This window comes from Nicotiana sylvestris, chromosome 2 (assembly GCF_000393655.2).
Source record: "Nicotiana sylvestris chromosome 2, ASM39365v2, whole genome shotgun sequence".
Taxonomy (NCBI): domain Eukaryota; kingdom Viridiplantae; phylum Streptophyta; class Magnoliopsida; order Solanales; family Solanaceae; genus Nicotiana; species Nicotiana sylvestris.
In genome coordinates, this window is record NC_091058.1 from 162002162 (window position 1) to 162018348 (window position 16187).

The 16187-nt window shown below is 42.6% G+C and overlaps 1 protein-coding gene across 1 annotated transcript; it reads left to right on the forward strand.

Annotated features, from left to right (window-relative positions):
• Positions 1–3550: 3550 nt before the first annotated feature.
• Positions 3551–9760, forward strand: LOC138885887 (uncharacterized). Its single transcript, XM_070166882.1, has 2 exons — positions 3551–3994; positions 9722–9760. Exons 1-2 carry the CDS (start codon positions 3551–3553, stop codon positions 9758–9760), a joined length of 483 nt encoding a protein of 160 aa, XP_070022983.1.
• Positions 9761–16187: the final 6427 nt, after the last annotated feature.

Genomic DNA, 16187 nt, shown 5'->3' on the forward strand with positions numbered 1-16187 from the left:
GCAGGTTTCTTTCACGTATGATAATTTTGTAATGCAGCAGATGTTATTTAGGTTCATATTTTAGACGTATGCTTAGGGGTGTTTGATTGGTAAGACTCAGGCGCTCATCGCGGCCCATCGGTTTGGGTCGTGACAAAAGTGGTATCAGAGCAGTTCTGTCCTAGGATTGTTTGCAGACCGTGTCTAGTAGAGTCTTATTTATGGGTGTGTCGTGCACCACACTTATAAACAGGAGGCTACAGGACATATAGGATGTTATTCTCTCTTTTATCTCAAGATCGTGCAATACAAGAATTCTTTTTCCTAACGATACATTATATTTTCAGCAATGCCTCCAAAGAGTACGGCCGCCCAGAAGGGAAAGTTCGTGGCTGGTGAGACTACTAGTCAAGCACTATGAGTTAACAGGGCTCAGGGAGAATCTCATGGTGAGGTTCCATCTCAGACTTCACATACCCCGCCTTTTTCTAGAAGAGTTCTGTAGGGAACCAGCTCAAACACCCGCCCCTATACATTCAGCACCTCAGCAGGATACGCCAGGTCAGGAGATGAGAGATGTTGTTCAGTTATTGACCCGATTAGTAGCCGCACATGCTCGATGTCAGGAAGCAGGTATTTGCCACACAGATAGGTCCGTGAGCGCGAGGGTTCGTGACTTTTTTAATTTAGACCCTCCGGTATTCACTGGAGCAGACCTGAATGAGGACCCTCAAGTATTTATTGATAGAGTACAGAGGACGTTACGGGTAATGAAGGCCACTGAGACTGAGTCAGTTGAGCTAGCTTCCTATAGGCTCCGAGATGTTATAGTTAATTGGTACGAGTCTTGGGAATTGTCCAGAGGTGAAAATGCCCATCTCGCGGCATGGCAGGAGTTTACAGAAGCTTTTTTTCGTCATTATCTGCCACCAGAGCTTAGGCGAGCCAGATTTGATAGGTTCTTGACCCTTCGGTAGGGAAACATGAGTGTTCGGGAGTACTGTATTCAGTTTGATTCGTTGGCTAGGTATGCACCCATTATTGTATCTAAGATGGAGGATCGGGTTCACCGGTTCGTGATGGGGTTAGAACCTTACTTTCTTAACGATTGTATATCGGTTTCACTTCATCCAGACATGGATATTTCTCATATTCAGGCGTACGCTCAAGGTGTAGAGGAGCATAAACAGAAACAGAGGGCTGATCGTGAGCATGATAGGGCCCAAAATAAGAGGGCGAGGTCTTCGGGACCTTCTAGTGAGTTTCGAGATGGTCAGAGGCAACAATATTCGAGATATCCATCCCAGCCCTAGCCTAGCGTGCCCCCTTAGTTTGGAGGAAAGAGATTTGATCGTTCTACATATTCAGGGCCTGGCCAGAATTTTGGGGCCTCAAGTTTTCATATAAGGGTGAGTCAAATCAGATGAGGCCACCCTTACCACAATGTACTCAATGTGGTAAGCAGCATACCGGGCAGTGCCGTATGGGGTCAGGTGCGTGTTATACTTGTGGTCATTCGGGCCACGTTATGATGGATTGTCCGATGAGAGGTGATGCAAGCATAGCTCAGCCAGGGGGATCTGTGGCTGGATCATCATCATCAGTACGCCCCCTAGGCAAAGTCCCCAAGCACCAATGAGTCGTAGTAGAGGCAGAGGCGGAGCATCTAGCTCGAGCAGCCCTCAGAACCGCATTTATGCGTTAGCAGGACGACAGGACCAAGAGTCATCGCCTGATGTTGTTACAAGTATATTATCAGTCTCCTCCTACGATGTATATGCACTAATTGATCCAGGTTCCACCTTATCATACGTTACTCCGTTGATTGCTAGTAAGTTTGAAATAAAACCTGAATCGGTTAAACCTTTTGAGGTGTCTACACCTATTGGGGACTCGGTGATAGCTAAGCAGGTATATAGCGATTGTATAATAATAGTTCATGGTCGACCTACCGTAGCAGACTTAATCGAGTTAGATATGGTAGAATTTGATGTTATAATGGGTATGGATTGGTTGGCTTCTTGTCATGCCAATGTTGATTGTAGATCGAAGATTGTCCGATTTCAATTTCCGGGGGAGCCTATGTTGGAGTGGAAAGGTAACACGGCATCGCCGAGAGGTAGATTTATTTCCTATCTCAAGGCATAAAAGATGATCAGAAAGGGCTGTATTTATCACTTAGTTCGGGTTCAGGATGTGGAAGTAGAGTCACCAACTATTCAGTCCATCCCTGTGGTAAATGAGTTTCCAGATACCTTCCCTGATGAACTTCCGGGTCTCCCGCCAGAGCGAGAAATTGAGTTTTCTATTGAACTACTACCAGATACTCACCCAATATCTATTCCTCCCTATAGAATGGCCCCCGCAGAGCTGAAAGAATTGAAAGAACAACTAAAGGACTTGCTTGAAAAAGGTTTTATCATACCTAATACGTCCCCGTGGGGAGCACCTGTGTTGTTTGTAAGGAAGAAAGATGGTTCCTTAAGAATATGTATTGATTATAGGCAACTGAATAAGGTAACGATCAAGAATAAGTACCCGCTCCCGAGGATTGATGACTTATTTGATCAGTTGCAAGGTGCCAAGTGGTTTTCGAAGATAGACTTGAGGTTCGGGTACCACCAAGTAAGGGTTAAGGATGAAGATATTCCGAAGACAGCGTTCAAGACTAGATATGGGCATTTTGAGTTTCGGGTTATGTCGTTCGGTCTAACCAATGCCCTAGCAGTATTTATGGATTTGATGAACCATGTGTTAAGGACTTTATTAGATCTGTTTGTAATTGTATTTATTGACGATATACTGGTATATTCTCGTTCAGAGGATGAGCATGCTGGTCATCTGTGTACGGTGCTCAGAGTTCTACAAGAAAGGAAGTTGTATGCAAAATTTTTTAAATGTGAATTCTGGTTGAACTCTGTAACTTTCCTTGGGCATATCATTTCGGGTGAAGGCATCCTGGTGGATACACAAAAGATTGAGGTAGTAAAGACTTGGCCTAGGCCCACAACACCTACGGAGGTTCGTAGTTTTCTTGGGTTGGCAGGTTATTACAGGAGATTTGTGGAAGGATTTTCTTCCCTTTCAGCACCTTTAACAAAGTTGACTCAGAAGGGAGCAAAAATTTCAATGGACTGATGCTTGTGAATGGAGTTTCCAGGCATTAAAAGATAGGTTAACTTCAGCACCGGTTCTCACGTTCCTAGAAGGGACCGATAGTTATCTTATCTATTGTGATGCTTCAGGCATTGGATTGGGTTGTGTGCTGATGCAGCATGGTAAGGTTGTGGCTTATGCTTCTAGACAACTAAGAAAGCACGAAAAGAACTACCCGACCCATGATTTAGAGTTAGCTGCGGTGATTCATGCACTAAAGATGTAGAGGCACTACTTGTATGGCATTCATGTTGATATTTATATGGATCATAAGAGCCTCCAGTACATCTTCAAGCAAAGGGAATTGAATCTTCGTCAAAGGAGATGGTTGGAGCTACTTAAAGACTATGACGTTAATATTTTATACCATCCGGGGAAGGCAAACGTAGTTGCCGATGCACTCAGCCGTAGATCTATGGGCAGCCTGTCGTATTTGCAGCCAGAAAAGAGGGGAATAGCCCATGAGGTTCATCAGCTAGCTTGTCTTGGAGTTAGGTTACTGGACTCAGGTGACATTGGAATTACTCTTCAGGATACGACAACATCATCTTTAGTAACTGAAGTGAAGGAACGCCAATACGAGGACCCTGTGCCAATTCATTATAGAGATACCACTCTTCAGAAGGTGAAGACACTGTTTGAAATTACCGAAGATGGGGTCCTCAGATACCAAGGGCTATTATGTGTGCCTAATGTTAAGGGGTTGCGTCGGCAGGTCATGGGAGAAACCCACTATTCCCGTTATTCTATCCATCCAGTAGAGACAAAGATGTATCACGACATCAGGGAAATATACTGGTGGGACGGAATGAAAAAGGACATAGCTAAATTTGTTGCTCAGTGCCCTAACTGTCAGCAGGTTAAGATTGAGAATCAAAAACCTGGTGGATTATTGCAGGCTATGGAGATTCTGACTTGGAAATGGGAAATAATCAATATGGACTTCATCATAGGCTTACCTCATACCCACCATAAGTTCGATTCGATATGGGTGATTGTTGATAGGCTCACAAAGTCAGCCCATTTTTTTCCCATTAGAACTACATACTCCTCAGAAGATTATGTGAGGCTTTATATTAAGGAGATAGTACGACTGCATGGTGTACCTGTATCTATTATCTCAGATAGAGGAGCTCAATTTATAGCTAACTTCTAGAGATCCTTCCAAAAGGGATTAGGGACTCAAGTAAGGCTTAATACAATATTTCATCCCCAGATAGACGGACAGGCTGAGAGTACAATTCAAACACTAGAGGATATGTTGCGAGCTTGTGTAATAGACTTCAAAGGTAGCTAGGATAATCATCTGCCGCTTATTGAGTTCGCATATAATAATAGCTACCATTCCAACATTCAGATGGCTCCATACGAAGCCCTTTACGGCCGAAAGTGTAGGTCGCCTATAGGGTGGTTCGACGTTGGAGAATCTGGATTACATGGGCCAGACTTGGTTCAGCAAGCCATAGAAAAAGTAAAGCTTATCCGGGATCGACTATTGACAGCTCAAAGTCGTCAAAAGTCATATTCAGACGTGCGACATCGAGATTTAGAGTTTGGGGTTGATGACTGGGTATTCTTGAAGGTGTCACCTATAAAGGGTGTGATGAGATTTGGCAAAAATGGTAAACTTAGCCCACGGTACATCGGGCCTTATAAGATTATTCAGAGGGTGGGCCGAGTAGCTTATGAGTTAGAATTGCCCTCGCAATTGGAGTCTGTCCATCCAGTTTTTCATGTATCTATGTTACGAAAGTACATTGGCGATCCTACCCGAGTGGTACCAACGAATGATGTACAGATTACAGAGGACTTGTCATATGAGGTAATTCCGGTTGCCATTTTAGACCAACAAATCCGCAAGCTACGGAATAAGGAGGTAGCCTCCGTGAAAGTGCTTTGGAGGAACAACAATGTAGAAGAAATGACTTGGGAGGCCGAGGAAGACATGACGTCTAGATATCCCTACCTATTTCCTCTCCCAGAGAAGGGTCTAACTGAGACGTCATAACCTCAAGGTGCGTGTATAAATTCTTCTATTGATTATTGTCGTTGTCCTGTGTGTCGTTGAATTATTAAGCTTCTACGGGGAGAGTTGGTAGTAGTATTGTTACAAAAGGCGACCTTGCCAAAGTTATATGGATCACGGAGAGTGAAACATTCGAGGACGAATGTTTCTAAGGGGGGAAGGATGTTACATCTCGCATTTTCGTACGTTAAAAGTGTCGTCTTCGGTCAACTAGCGTAGAATCGGGGAGGAGATCATCTTGAAGTTAACGTATTAACAAGAAATAAATAAGTGTTATGGGGGATAAACGGGTACACGGATTAACGAAAACAAGTTTCGTTGAAAGTGGACAATTTGGAATAAAATACGGGTCGAGCGAAAATACCCGAAAATTATAAACTAGTACCATGCAAGGTACCATATGACCACGGTAGTGTAATATATAATGTATATATATGAAGTATTTTGAAAATAAATAGAATTTTAAGTAATTTGTGATAATTCTTAAATTATGCGGGTAATTGATTAATTACCGGGTAACGGAACATTACCCAATTAACTAATAAGTGGCTAAAAATTAACAAAATTCCACTCCAAAAACGTGGCACACTTGCCACAAAGCTAAGAATGACTTATAAAGTCATCTATGACATGTGGCTATTGATTATCAAATTAAAATCCAACTAAGATAAGACTTATTCAAGTCTTATGTTAGGATAAGATACATGAGAAGAACAAAAACGTTTCAGATCACTAAAACAAACTTTTCCTTCTTAGTTTGAGAGGTTAAGAAGACTAACTCTGATAAAGCAAAAATGTTACAAGTCAGGAGCTTCTTCAAGCATTTCGTTCAAATTCAGAAAATGCAGAAGCTTCTTTATCTCGTTATAGCATATTTCACAGAAGCAAAAGCTTCACTTTGTTCGAATAATTCAAGGAACAGGTATGTTAAGGCCCTCCCTTCTTTCTTTTGGCATGGTTTAGATTATGCGAAAGAAACGAGCAGATACACGGTTTCTATAAATTATTCTATTCATACAAATAGTAGGGGTGACTATATTCTTGATTCCCCATGAGAATTATTATTTCCTTCTGTTCATGGGTCTCAAAATAATACGCAGTTGTAAAAAATTTATCCGGAAGGAATATTGAGATTATTACGTATTTTTCATGCATTTCGTACATGTGCATTGACCCATGACCAGATGACGTTATATACGTGTATATTTGTAAATATATGTATATGGGATATGGGAAAAGGTTACGGCGTTATATACGCAACACCACCTGATCAACTGGTATATGATGATGATGTTGCCCACAGTGGCTGAAATATGATTCAAACGACGTTATATATGCATATATGGGTATATATTCAAATGGCGTTATATACGCATATATATGTATGTATTCAAACGGCATTATATACGCGTATATATGTATGTATATATATGTATATGGGATATGGGAATGGTTATGGCGTTATATACACACCACCACCTGATCAGCTGGTATACGATTATGACGTTACCCACAGTGGCCGATATGATATGATGGGATGCCCTCAGAGGCTGATGATATTATGTAAATCCATACCTATGCATGGCTTGGCATTTACACGCACGTGCATGACGTTATAAACGTTTCAAAATATACAAAGTTATTCAGATTTAAAGATGTGTTTCAGTATTTCATGTTTCATCTATGTCTATTACGTACTAATTTCCATGCCTTACATACTCAGTACATTTTTCATACTGACGCCCTAATTCATAGGGCCTGTGTTTCATGCCCGCAGGTGCAGGTAGGCAAGCTGACGGTCCTCCTTCTTAGGATCCCTGATCAGCGAGAGTTGGCATGCTCCATTTGATCCGGAGCTACTTTTATATTGGTACGATACGTTTGTACATATATATGTATATGAGTATGACATGGCTCAGTCCTGTCTTTGTACAGTTATATTTTTGTTAGAGGTTTGTAGACAGTATGTCTAGTTGGGTTATACGTGGCCTTGTCGGCTTTCAGTTTTTGATGTATAGTTGTCTATAGCAGCCTTGCCGGCTCGCCCACTGTATTCTGTCTGTATACGTACATATGCCTTGATGGCAGGCATCTTTCACGTATGTTAATTTTGTAATGCAACAGATGTTATTCAGGTTCATATTTTAGACGTATGCTTAGGGGTGTTTGATTGGTAAGACTCAGGCGCTCGTCGCGGCCTATCGGTTTGGGTCGTGACATAAAAGGGTTCCTCAAGCCATGGCATGGAGCTCTCGGGCTATGAAAATGGTGCCTCCGAAAAATGACGCCTTTGGATAGATTAGCAATCTATTAGCCTATGAGATGCAGAAGGTGGCAATCTTTCAGCCGATGCAAGATATAGATGAAGTGGCGATCTTTCAGTCGATACAAGATGTAAATGAAGTGGCGATCTTTCAGCCGATGCAAGATGTAGATGAAGTGGTGATCTTTTAGCCGATGCAAGATGTAAATGAAGTGGCGATATTTCAGCCGTGCAAGATGTAGATGAAGTGGCGATCTTTCAGCCAATGCAAGATAAAGTGGCGATTTTTCAGCCATGCAGAATCTAAATAATGTGGGGATCTTTCAGCCATGCAGAACGTAAATAAAGTGGCGATCTTTCAGCCATGCAGATGGAGATAGAGCTTAGTCTCAGAAGCCAGAATGACAGCCTTATGCAATGCAGGGAATGCAGATGGAGACATAGCTTAGTCTTAGAAGGCAGAATGGTAGCCTTATGCAATGCATGAAATACACATGGAGACAGACTTAGTCTTGGAAGGCAGAATGATAGCCTTATGCAATGCAGAGAATGCAGATGGAGACAGTGCTTAGTCTCGGAAGGCAGAATGGTAGCCTTATGCAATGCAGGAAATGCAGATGGAGGTAGAGCTTAATTTCGGAAGGCAGAATTGTAGACTTATGCAATGCAGAGAATGCAGATGAAGGCAGTGCTTAGTCTCAGAAGTCAGAATGGTAATCTTATGCAATGCAAAATGCAGATGGAGGTAGAGCTTCACCTCGGAAGGCAGAATGGTAGCCTTATGCAATGCAGAGAATACAGATGGAGACAGTGCTTAGTCTCAGAAGGTAGAATGGTAGCCTTATGCAATACAAAATTCGTATGGAGGTAGAGCATAACCTCGGAAGGCAGAATGGTAGCCTTATGCAATGTAGAGAATGCAGATGGAGACAGTGCTCAACCTCGGAAAGCAGAATGGTAGCCTTATGCAAGAAATAAAAGGCAGGTGGTAGTAGAGTTTTCTTAGCTGATATCTGATTTCGATATTGTGGCTGCTGGGGATATTGTGTGCGTATAGCAACTGTGAATAGGTGACGGTTCTGAGAGTTGTATTCCTGATCAGTATGAGTGTATAGTATATTCGATGATTTTCCAACTCAGGTGCCTGCATCCAAAGAAAAATCGTGAGTATTTTAAAGGGGAAAGGTTAGTTCGTATCCCTGCTGACTTTGCTTGACCTGCTCGGCTATCTTTCGGTGATACTATGCGTATCATTGGGGTAGCATTGCTAAACTAAACAATTTTGGTAACAGACATGCATGATTTAGTAAAAATATAACATAAATACATAATTGAGAATAGTTTTCTTTAGATGAACTAATGACTGCGACGTGGTTCAAGACATTGCAACCTTCTTGCTCTGGAATTTTGAGGGTCCTCCTTAAAATTTTTCCCCAGTTTACTGGGCTGTTGTTTCTGACGGCTGCTTGCGGTGACTGGCTAAAATTACTTCGGAATTTTGAGGGTCCTCCTCAAAATTCTGCCCTAGTTTCGAATTGTGGGGGGCGGGGGGAGAATGAAAATTTTATTGACTTGTGACCGAACCCATAGGGCTGCCTACATATCCCTTATTAAATAGGAATCAGGTCGGGAGTGGTTCAAATTACATCATATAAGGAAAACATAAAGGTTACACATCGTATCGCTTGACATCGTCTGAATTAATCGGCTTTGGCCAAACTTCTTCGTCCATTTCTGAGAGTATGAGGGCTCCTCCTGTCAGAACCCAGTGAACCATGTATGAACCCTACCAGTTGGGAGAGAATTTCCCTTTGGCTTTATCTTGATGCGGATAAAGTTTCTTTAACACCAGCCCAGTGTGAATTGTCTCGGCTTGACTTTTTTGTTGAAGGCTCTGGACATTCTGTTCTGATAGAGCTGACCGTGGCAATCTACATTCATTCTCTTTCCTTCTATAAGAGCTAGCTGCTCGTAACGACTTTTCACCCATTCTGCGTCATCGAGCTCTGCTTCCTGTATGATCCTTAAGGAAGGAATTTCCACCTCGGCGGGAATGACTACCTCTGTATCGTAAACCAGCATATAGGGGGTTGCCCTAGTTGATGTGCGGACTATGGTGCGGTACCCCAATAAAGCAAATGATAACTTCTCGTGCCAGAGTTTATGCTTCTCTATCATTATCCTCAATATCTTCTTGATATTCTTATTGGCGGCTTCTACGGCTTCGATCATCTGAGGTCTGTAAGCTGTAGAATTCTTGTATTTGATCTTAAAGGTTTCACACATGGCTTTATCAGGTCACTGTTGAGGTTGGAACCATTATCAGTGACAATTGACTCCGGGATCCCAAACCGTCTAACGATACGTTGGCGTACGAAATCTTCCACAACTTTCTTAGTCACTGCTCTGTAACATGCTGCTTCAACCCATTTGGTGAAATAATCAATTGCTACTAGGATAAACCTGTTCCTGTTTGATACGGCAGGTTCGATTGGTCCGATAATATCCATTCCTCAAGCGGCGCACAACCACGGTGAGCTTGTTGCATTACGCTCATTTGGAGGCACCTTTATCATGTCTGCATATATCTGGCAGCGGTGGCACTTTCGGACATACTGGATGCAGTCTGTTTCCATACTCAACCAAAAGTAATCAGCTTTGAGTAATTTTTTCTAAGACAAAACCATTCATATGTGGACAGCAAGTTCCTGCATGAATTTCCTCTAATAGCCTGGATGCTTCCTTTGCGTCGACACACCTTAGTAATCCCAAATCAGGAGTCCTCCTATACACAATTCCTCTGTTGTGAAAGAAATTGTTGGATAACCTCCGAAGCATGCGCTTCTGAGTAGCATTTGCGAGTTTTGGATATTTTCCTTTTGCCAAATATTCCTTGATATCAGGAAACCAAGGCTTTCCGTCTACTTCTTCTTTGACATGAGCACAGTAAGCTGGTTGATCATGGATCTTTATCGGAATGGGATCAATGAAATTCTTGTCTGGATGTTGTATCATGGATGATAGGATAGCTAGTGCATCGACGAATTCATTTTGGGCCCTGGGAACATGCTGGAATTCTGTCTTTGTGAACCTCTTTCTCAACTCTTGTACCTGATGCAGATAAGGGAGTATCTTGGAGTTCTTGGTCGCCCATTCTTCACGGACCTGATGTATAAGCAAGTCTGACCCCCATTACTAGCAACTCTTAGATGTTCATGTCAATGGCCATCTTGAGCCCTAAGATGTAGGCTTCGTACTCGGCCATATTATTGGTGCATGAAAACCTAAGCTTGGCAGATACCGGATAATGCTGACCAGTTTGTGATACTAGGACTGCTCCTATGCCAACTCCTTTGAAATTTGCTGCTCCATCGAAAAACATTCTCCAACCATCATAGGATTCTGCAATGTCTTCTCCTATGAATGATACCTCTTTGTCAGGAAAATACATTTTCAGGGGTTTGTATTCTCCGTCTACGGGATTTTTAGCAAGGTGATCTTCTAGTGCCTATCCCTTGATTGCCTTCTGAGTTACGTAGACAATGTCAAATTCACTCAATAGGATTTGCCACTTGGCTAGCTTTCCAGTGGGCATTGGCTTCTGGAAGATGTACTTCAAAGGATCCATCCTTGATATGAGATATGTTGTATAGTCACAGAAATAGTGCCTCAGCTTCTGCGCCACCCAAGTCAAAGCATAATAGGTGCGCTATAATAGAGAATACCGGGCCTCGTATGGGGTGAACTTCTTGCTGACGTAATAGATGGCCTGCTCCTTCTTCCCCGTTTCATCATGCTGCACCAAAACACAACCGAACGCTCCATCTAGTACTGCGAGGTAGAGCAATAAAGGTTTACCTGGCTCGGGCAGGATTAAAACTGGTGGTGTTGACAGGTACGTCGAAGGCCTTTTGGCAGTCATCAGTCCATTTGGTAGCGGCATCCTTCTTCAACATCTTAAAGATTGACTCACAGATAATTGTAGATTGTGCTATGAACCAGTTGATATAGTTAAGTCTCCCCAAGAAACTCATTACGTCCTTCTTGTTCTTTGACGGTGGCAATTCTTGAATATCTTTGACCTTTGATGGATCCAGTTCTATTCCTCGGCGACTTATAATGATCCCAAGTAGTTTTCTGGCAGGAACCCCAAATGCGCACTTCGCAGGATTCAGTTTTAGGTTGTACCTTCTTAGCCTATTGAAGAACTTCCTCAAATCCTCCATGTGATCAGTGTCTTTCTTGTACTTTATGATGACATTATCTACATACACCTCAATCTCTTTGTGTATCATATCATGGTAAATAGTAGTCATGGCCCTCATGTAGGTGGCCCCTGCATTTTTTAACCCAAATGACATCATCTTATAGCAGTACATTCCCCACGGCATAATGAAAGCCGTTTTCTCAGCATCTTCTTCGTCCATCCAGATCTGATAATATCCAGCAAAACAATCTACAAATGATTGCAACTCATGCTTGACGTAATTGTCGATCAGGATGTGTATGTTCGGCAAGGGGAAGTCATCCTTTGGAATAGCCCGGTTGAGATACCAGTAGTCGACACAAACTCTGACCTTCCCATCCTTCTTTGGTACCAGCACAATGTTGTCTAACCATGTAGGATATTCTACTACCCTGAGAACCTTAGCTTTGACCTGCTTAGTGACTTCTTCCTTGATTTTCAGACTTATGTCGGGTTTAAACTTTCTGAGCTTCTGTTTTACTGGTGGATATGTCGGATCAGTTGGTAGTTTGTGCGCCACAATAGATGTACTCAAACCAATCATGTCATCATATGACTAGGAGAATATGTCCTCATATTCCTTTAGAAATTCTGTGTATTCTTCCTTTTTTGACGGTGACAAATGAACGCTAATCCGAGTTTCTTTGACATTTTCTGCATCTCCCAGGATAACAATCTCAGTCTCGTCCAGGTTGGACTTAGGTCTGTTCTCAAAATTCTCAACCTCTTTAACAATCTCTTCCGGTATATCATCTTCCTCTGAATCTATGTTCGTTTGTTGCGTTGTCTCGTTGCATGTCACAGTCATTGGTTCATCAAGACAAGTAATAGTAATGCTGTATAAATAAAGTAATGAGAGAAAATAATAAGAGTAAGATTTGTAAGGAAACTGAAATGATTTGATAAATTTCATAACTGTTTTGAACATTGGAAGATCTTATTGCGAAAATTCAAAATGCGAAAGGAAAATCAACTAGTAAAAATAAAAGATAGTGCATGATGCTTTGTTCAGCCTTGCTACCCTGAGGCTTTCCGGGCTCTGGTGGTTCTGATGGTCCAATTGTTGAGGCATGCTCCTCGGCTTATGACCTATATAGAAGGGCCTTCCTCCCCTTCCTCCTCGAAGATGACACAACAATCCATGTCATCATCTTCTAGGAACAAATTCCTCACTGCTGCCACTACTTCCTTTTCTTCCAACCCATAGATAACATTGGCTGGTTGGAAAGTCTGCTCCAAATGTGGTATTGGCTGCTCTAGCGGGTAGTATGGACCTCACCATGGTGGCGTCTAGTTGTTGAATTCCTCCCATGTATACTCGTATCCCAGACCGAAAGTGGTGCCATGTTTCTTCAGTTTCTAGGCTTGGCAATTCCTTGGAGGTTCTTGCCAGGTTCATATCCGCTCCAGTTCAATATGCTTTCAATTTTGTTGTTCCACCATTTGTATTTGTCAACGGCGTTGACTCGCTTGATGTGGTGATAGGTTTCCCCGCCTATCTTTCTTCTTCCTCCGATTACTGGGATAGTCTGGCGACTATGTATAGGATTGCTACCTCACCGTGAATGATCACCTCCTGGTGGTTCCACTCAAATTTCACTGCCTGGTGTAGTGTTGACGCTACGTCCCCAGCGGCATGAATCCACTGTCGTCCCAACAACAAATTGTAGGATTCTGGCACGTCTATAACTTGAAAATCAATATCGAACCAAGTAGGCCCCATTTGCAAACATAGGCTGATTTCCCCAATGGTGGACCTTTGGGAACAGTTGAATGTTTTGACGTTGATGGCCCCATCCTTGACCTCATGTAGACCCTTACTCAATGTTCTAAGTGTTACCAACGGACAAATGTTGAGGCTAGATCTCCATCAATCAGGATTATGGTTATAAAATAATCTTCCCATTGCACTTTGATGTGTAATTCCTTGTTGTGACTCAACCCTTCTGGTGGCAACTCATCTTCATGAAAAGTGATCTTGTGACTTTCCAATACTTGCCCTACCATGTTTGCCATTTATCTTTCGGTGATGTTGCTTGGTACATATGCCTCACTCGGCACCTTTAACAATGCATTCTTATGTGTATCAGAACTTTGCGGCAAAGCTAGGATAGAAATCTGTGCCGATATTTTGTTCAGCTGATCAATGAATGAGTATTCCTTGGCTTGTATCTTTCTCCAGAGATCATCGGGCCCAGTTTCAGTGATGGTCGGCCGACCAGAGGCCTTCTTACTTGCCTCACCAAAATGTTCCAAAGTATAAACCCTACCGGTTCTTGTCATACCCTATGCTGCAACTGTTTCCCCGAACTTGGCTTTTCCTTTCCTTGTTGTCTCGGCTGTGTAATCCCAAGGTATGGAATTTGTATGGAACGATGTTACGGCCGACATTGCTACTGGAATGGACACCTTTACTCCTAACGGAGCATGTGTTTTGGAGGGTAAAACTACAACTTCAAATAGTACGGGTGCGTTTGCTGGAGACCCAAACTCGACCTCAATTGGTGTTGGCGTCTTTGCAGGGGGTGGTGATTCAAACTCAAGTGGTACAGACATGTTTACCTCAGCATCCCTAGAAGGCTGAGTCTGGACTACAATCGGATTGACGGTGACTATTGGCTTCTTTGGTTCGTCGCCTTCTGTGATCAAACCGATCGATCCTTTGCGATCCCAATCATCCTCTATTTCAATCATGTGAACAACTCCACCCTTATAGTCTGACAGAGGGTTGTTACGGACATTCAGAGTAGTCTCCTTTGCCACAATGATCTTGTTATCAATCAAAGTCTGGATCATGTCTTTCAGAGAGCGACATTCATCAATGGTATGCCCTTTCATGCTGGAATGGTATGCACAGGATTTATTTGGATTGACCCATTGAGAAGGGTTTTTAGGGGTTATAGCAGGGATAGGGGTGACATAACCAGCAGCTTTAAGCCTTTCATACAGCTGGTTAATTGTCTCAGCAATGGCGGTATACTGTTTGGGGGGTCTGCGGTCAAAATTTGGTCGAGGTCTAGGAAAGTTTTGGCATGCAGGAGGTGAATGATAGTGGGATGGTTGAGTATTGATAGACATGTACAGGTTGGGAGTATTTGGGGGAAGTAGGTTGATATATGGGAGGTGGGGGTGATTGGTAAGTAGGTGGTGGAGTTTGGTAAGAGGATGAATGTGCTTGGTAATTTGGGGTAGGCTGATATGTGAGTGGAGGTATCAGATAGGCTTGGTCTTTGATAGGGGATTTGGCTATTTATGCAACCATTACGGTACCTACATCCCTTTTCTTGGACATACCACCAGACTGTAAAGCCTTATTGGTAGCTTGCAAAGCTTCAAAGTTTGGAACCATACCACTTTTGATGCCTTACTCGATCCTTTCCCCTAGCTTGATGATGTCGGAAAATTTCTGGCTCTCAATCAACATCAGCCTTTCATAGTACTAGGGGTCTTGAGTCCGGACGAAAATTTTGTTCATTTGTTCTTCTTCTAAAGCTAGTATGACCTTAGCGGCTTCTTCTCTCCAACGAGTAACGTACTCGGGGAATGTTTCCGTGGGTTTCTTCTTTAAATTCTGGATGTAGAACACATCTGGCGTATTTTCTGTGTTGAACCTGAACCTGTCCATAAAGTCAGATGCCATACTCACCCAGTTTGACCATTTCTTTGGGTCTTGGCTAATGTACCAAGACAGAGCATCTCCTCTCAGACTCCTCATGAAAAACGTCTTGCGAATCTTTTCGTCCTTCCCTACTCCGACCAGCTTGTCGCAGTATGTTCTCAAGTGTACTCTCGGATCCCCTATACCATCAAACATCTTGAACTTAGGAGGTTTGTACCCCTTGGGTAGTTCAACATCGGGTTGTATGCAAAGATCTTCGTAGTTCAACCCTTCAATCCCCTTACTTCCTTCGATGCTCTTAATTCGGCTAGTCAACTTCTTAAGCTCTTCAGCCACACTCCCGATGAGCGAGTCTTTATCATCAGACTCGGTTGTGCTTGAAAGTGTGGCATGGTTTCCATGTAGATGGGGGTGTTATGGTGGGCGTGAAAATGGTCATTTGTGGAATTCAAAGGTTCAGGGATGAGCAATGGAGTATTGTCGGATGTATGGCAAGTATTGCAGTGGTGGCAAAGAGTGGGATGGTTTTGTGATTTTGGGATATTTTGTGGAGGTGTGGGGTTGATATCTGGGATAGTGAGGGAAAACGATAGATTTGCCAAGTTCTGAACTTGGTCAAATTCCTCTTGAAATTTCAACTGTTTCTGCTCGAGTTGGGACGCACTTTCTTTGTAGACCTGAGCACCATGAGTGGCCTCTACCCGTTCAGTTGAGTTTTCCTTTCTGTTGTTGTTCAAATCTTCTATCTTTCCTTTGTTCCTGCTTCTGATAGGACTAGGATGAGGAGTGGGTGTAGGGCCCTTTGATCTTGTGAAATATGACGATGCTAGAATGCACGAACTAATCTTTGGGAAGGGGAATAAATAAAACAAAAGTAAAAACAAAAAAGGTAACAAGT

What these genes read in the sequence shown, in the direction of transcription:
- LOC138885887 (XM_070166882.1), top strand. Translation starts at nt 3,551, where the DNA reads ATGGGCAGCCTGTCGTATTTGCAGCCAGAAAAGAGGGGAATAGCCCAT. An exon ending in AGTGCCCTAACTGTCAGCAG is followed by an intron (nt 3,995 to 9,721) that starts GTTAAGATTGAG and finishes TGGCTTTATCAG; the next exon opens with GTCACTGTTGAGGTTGGAAC.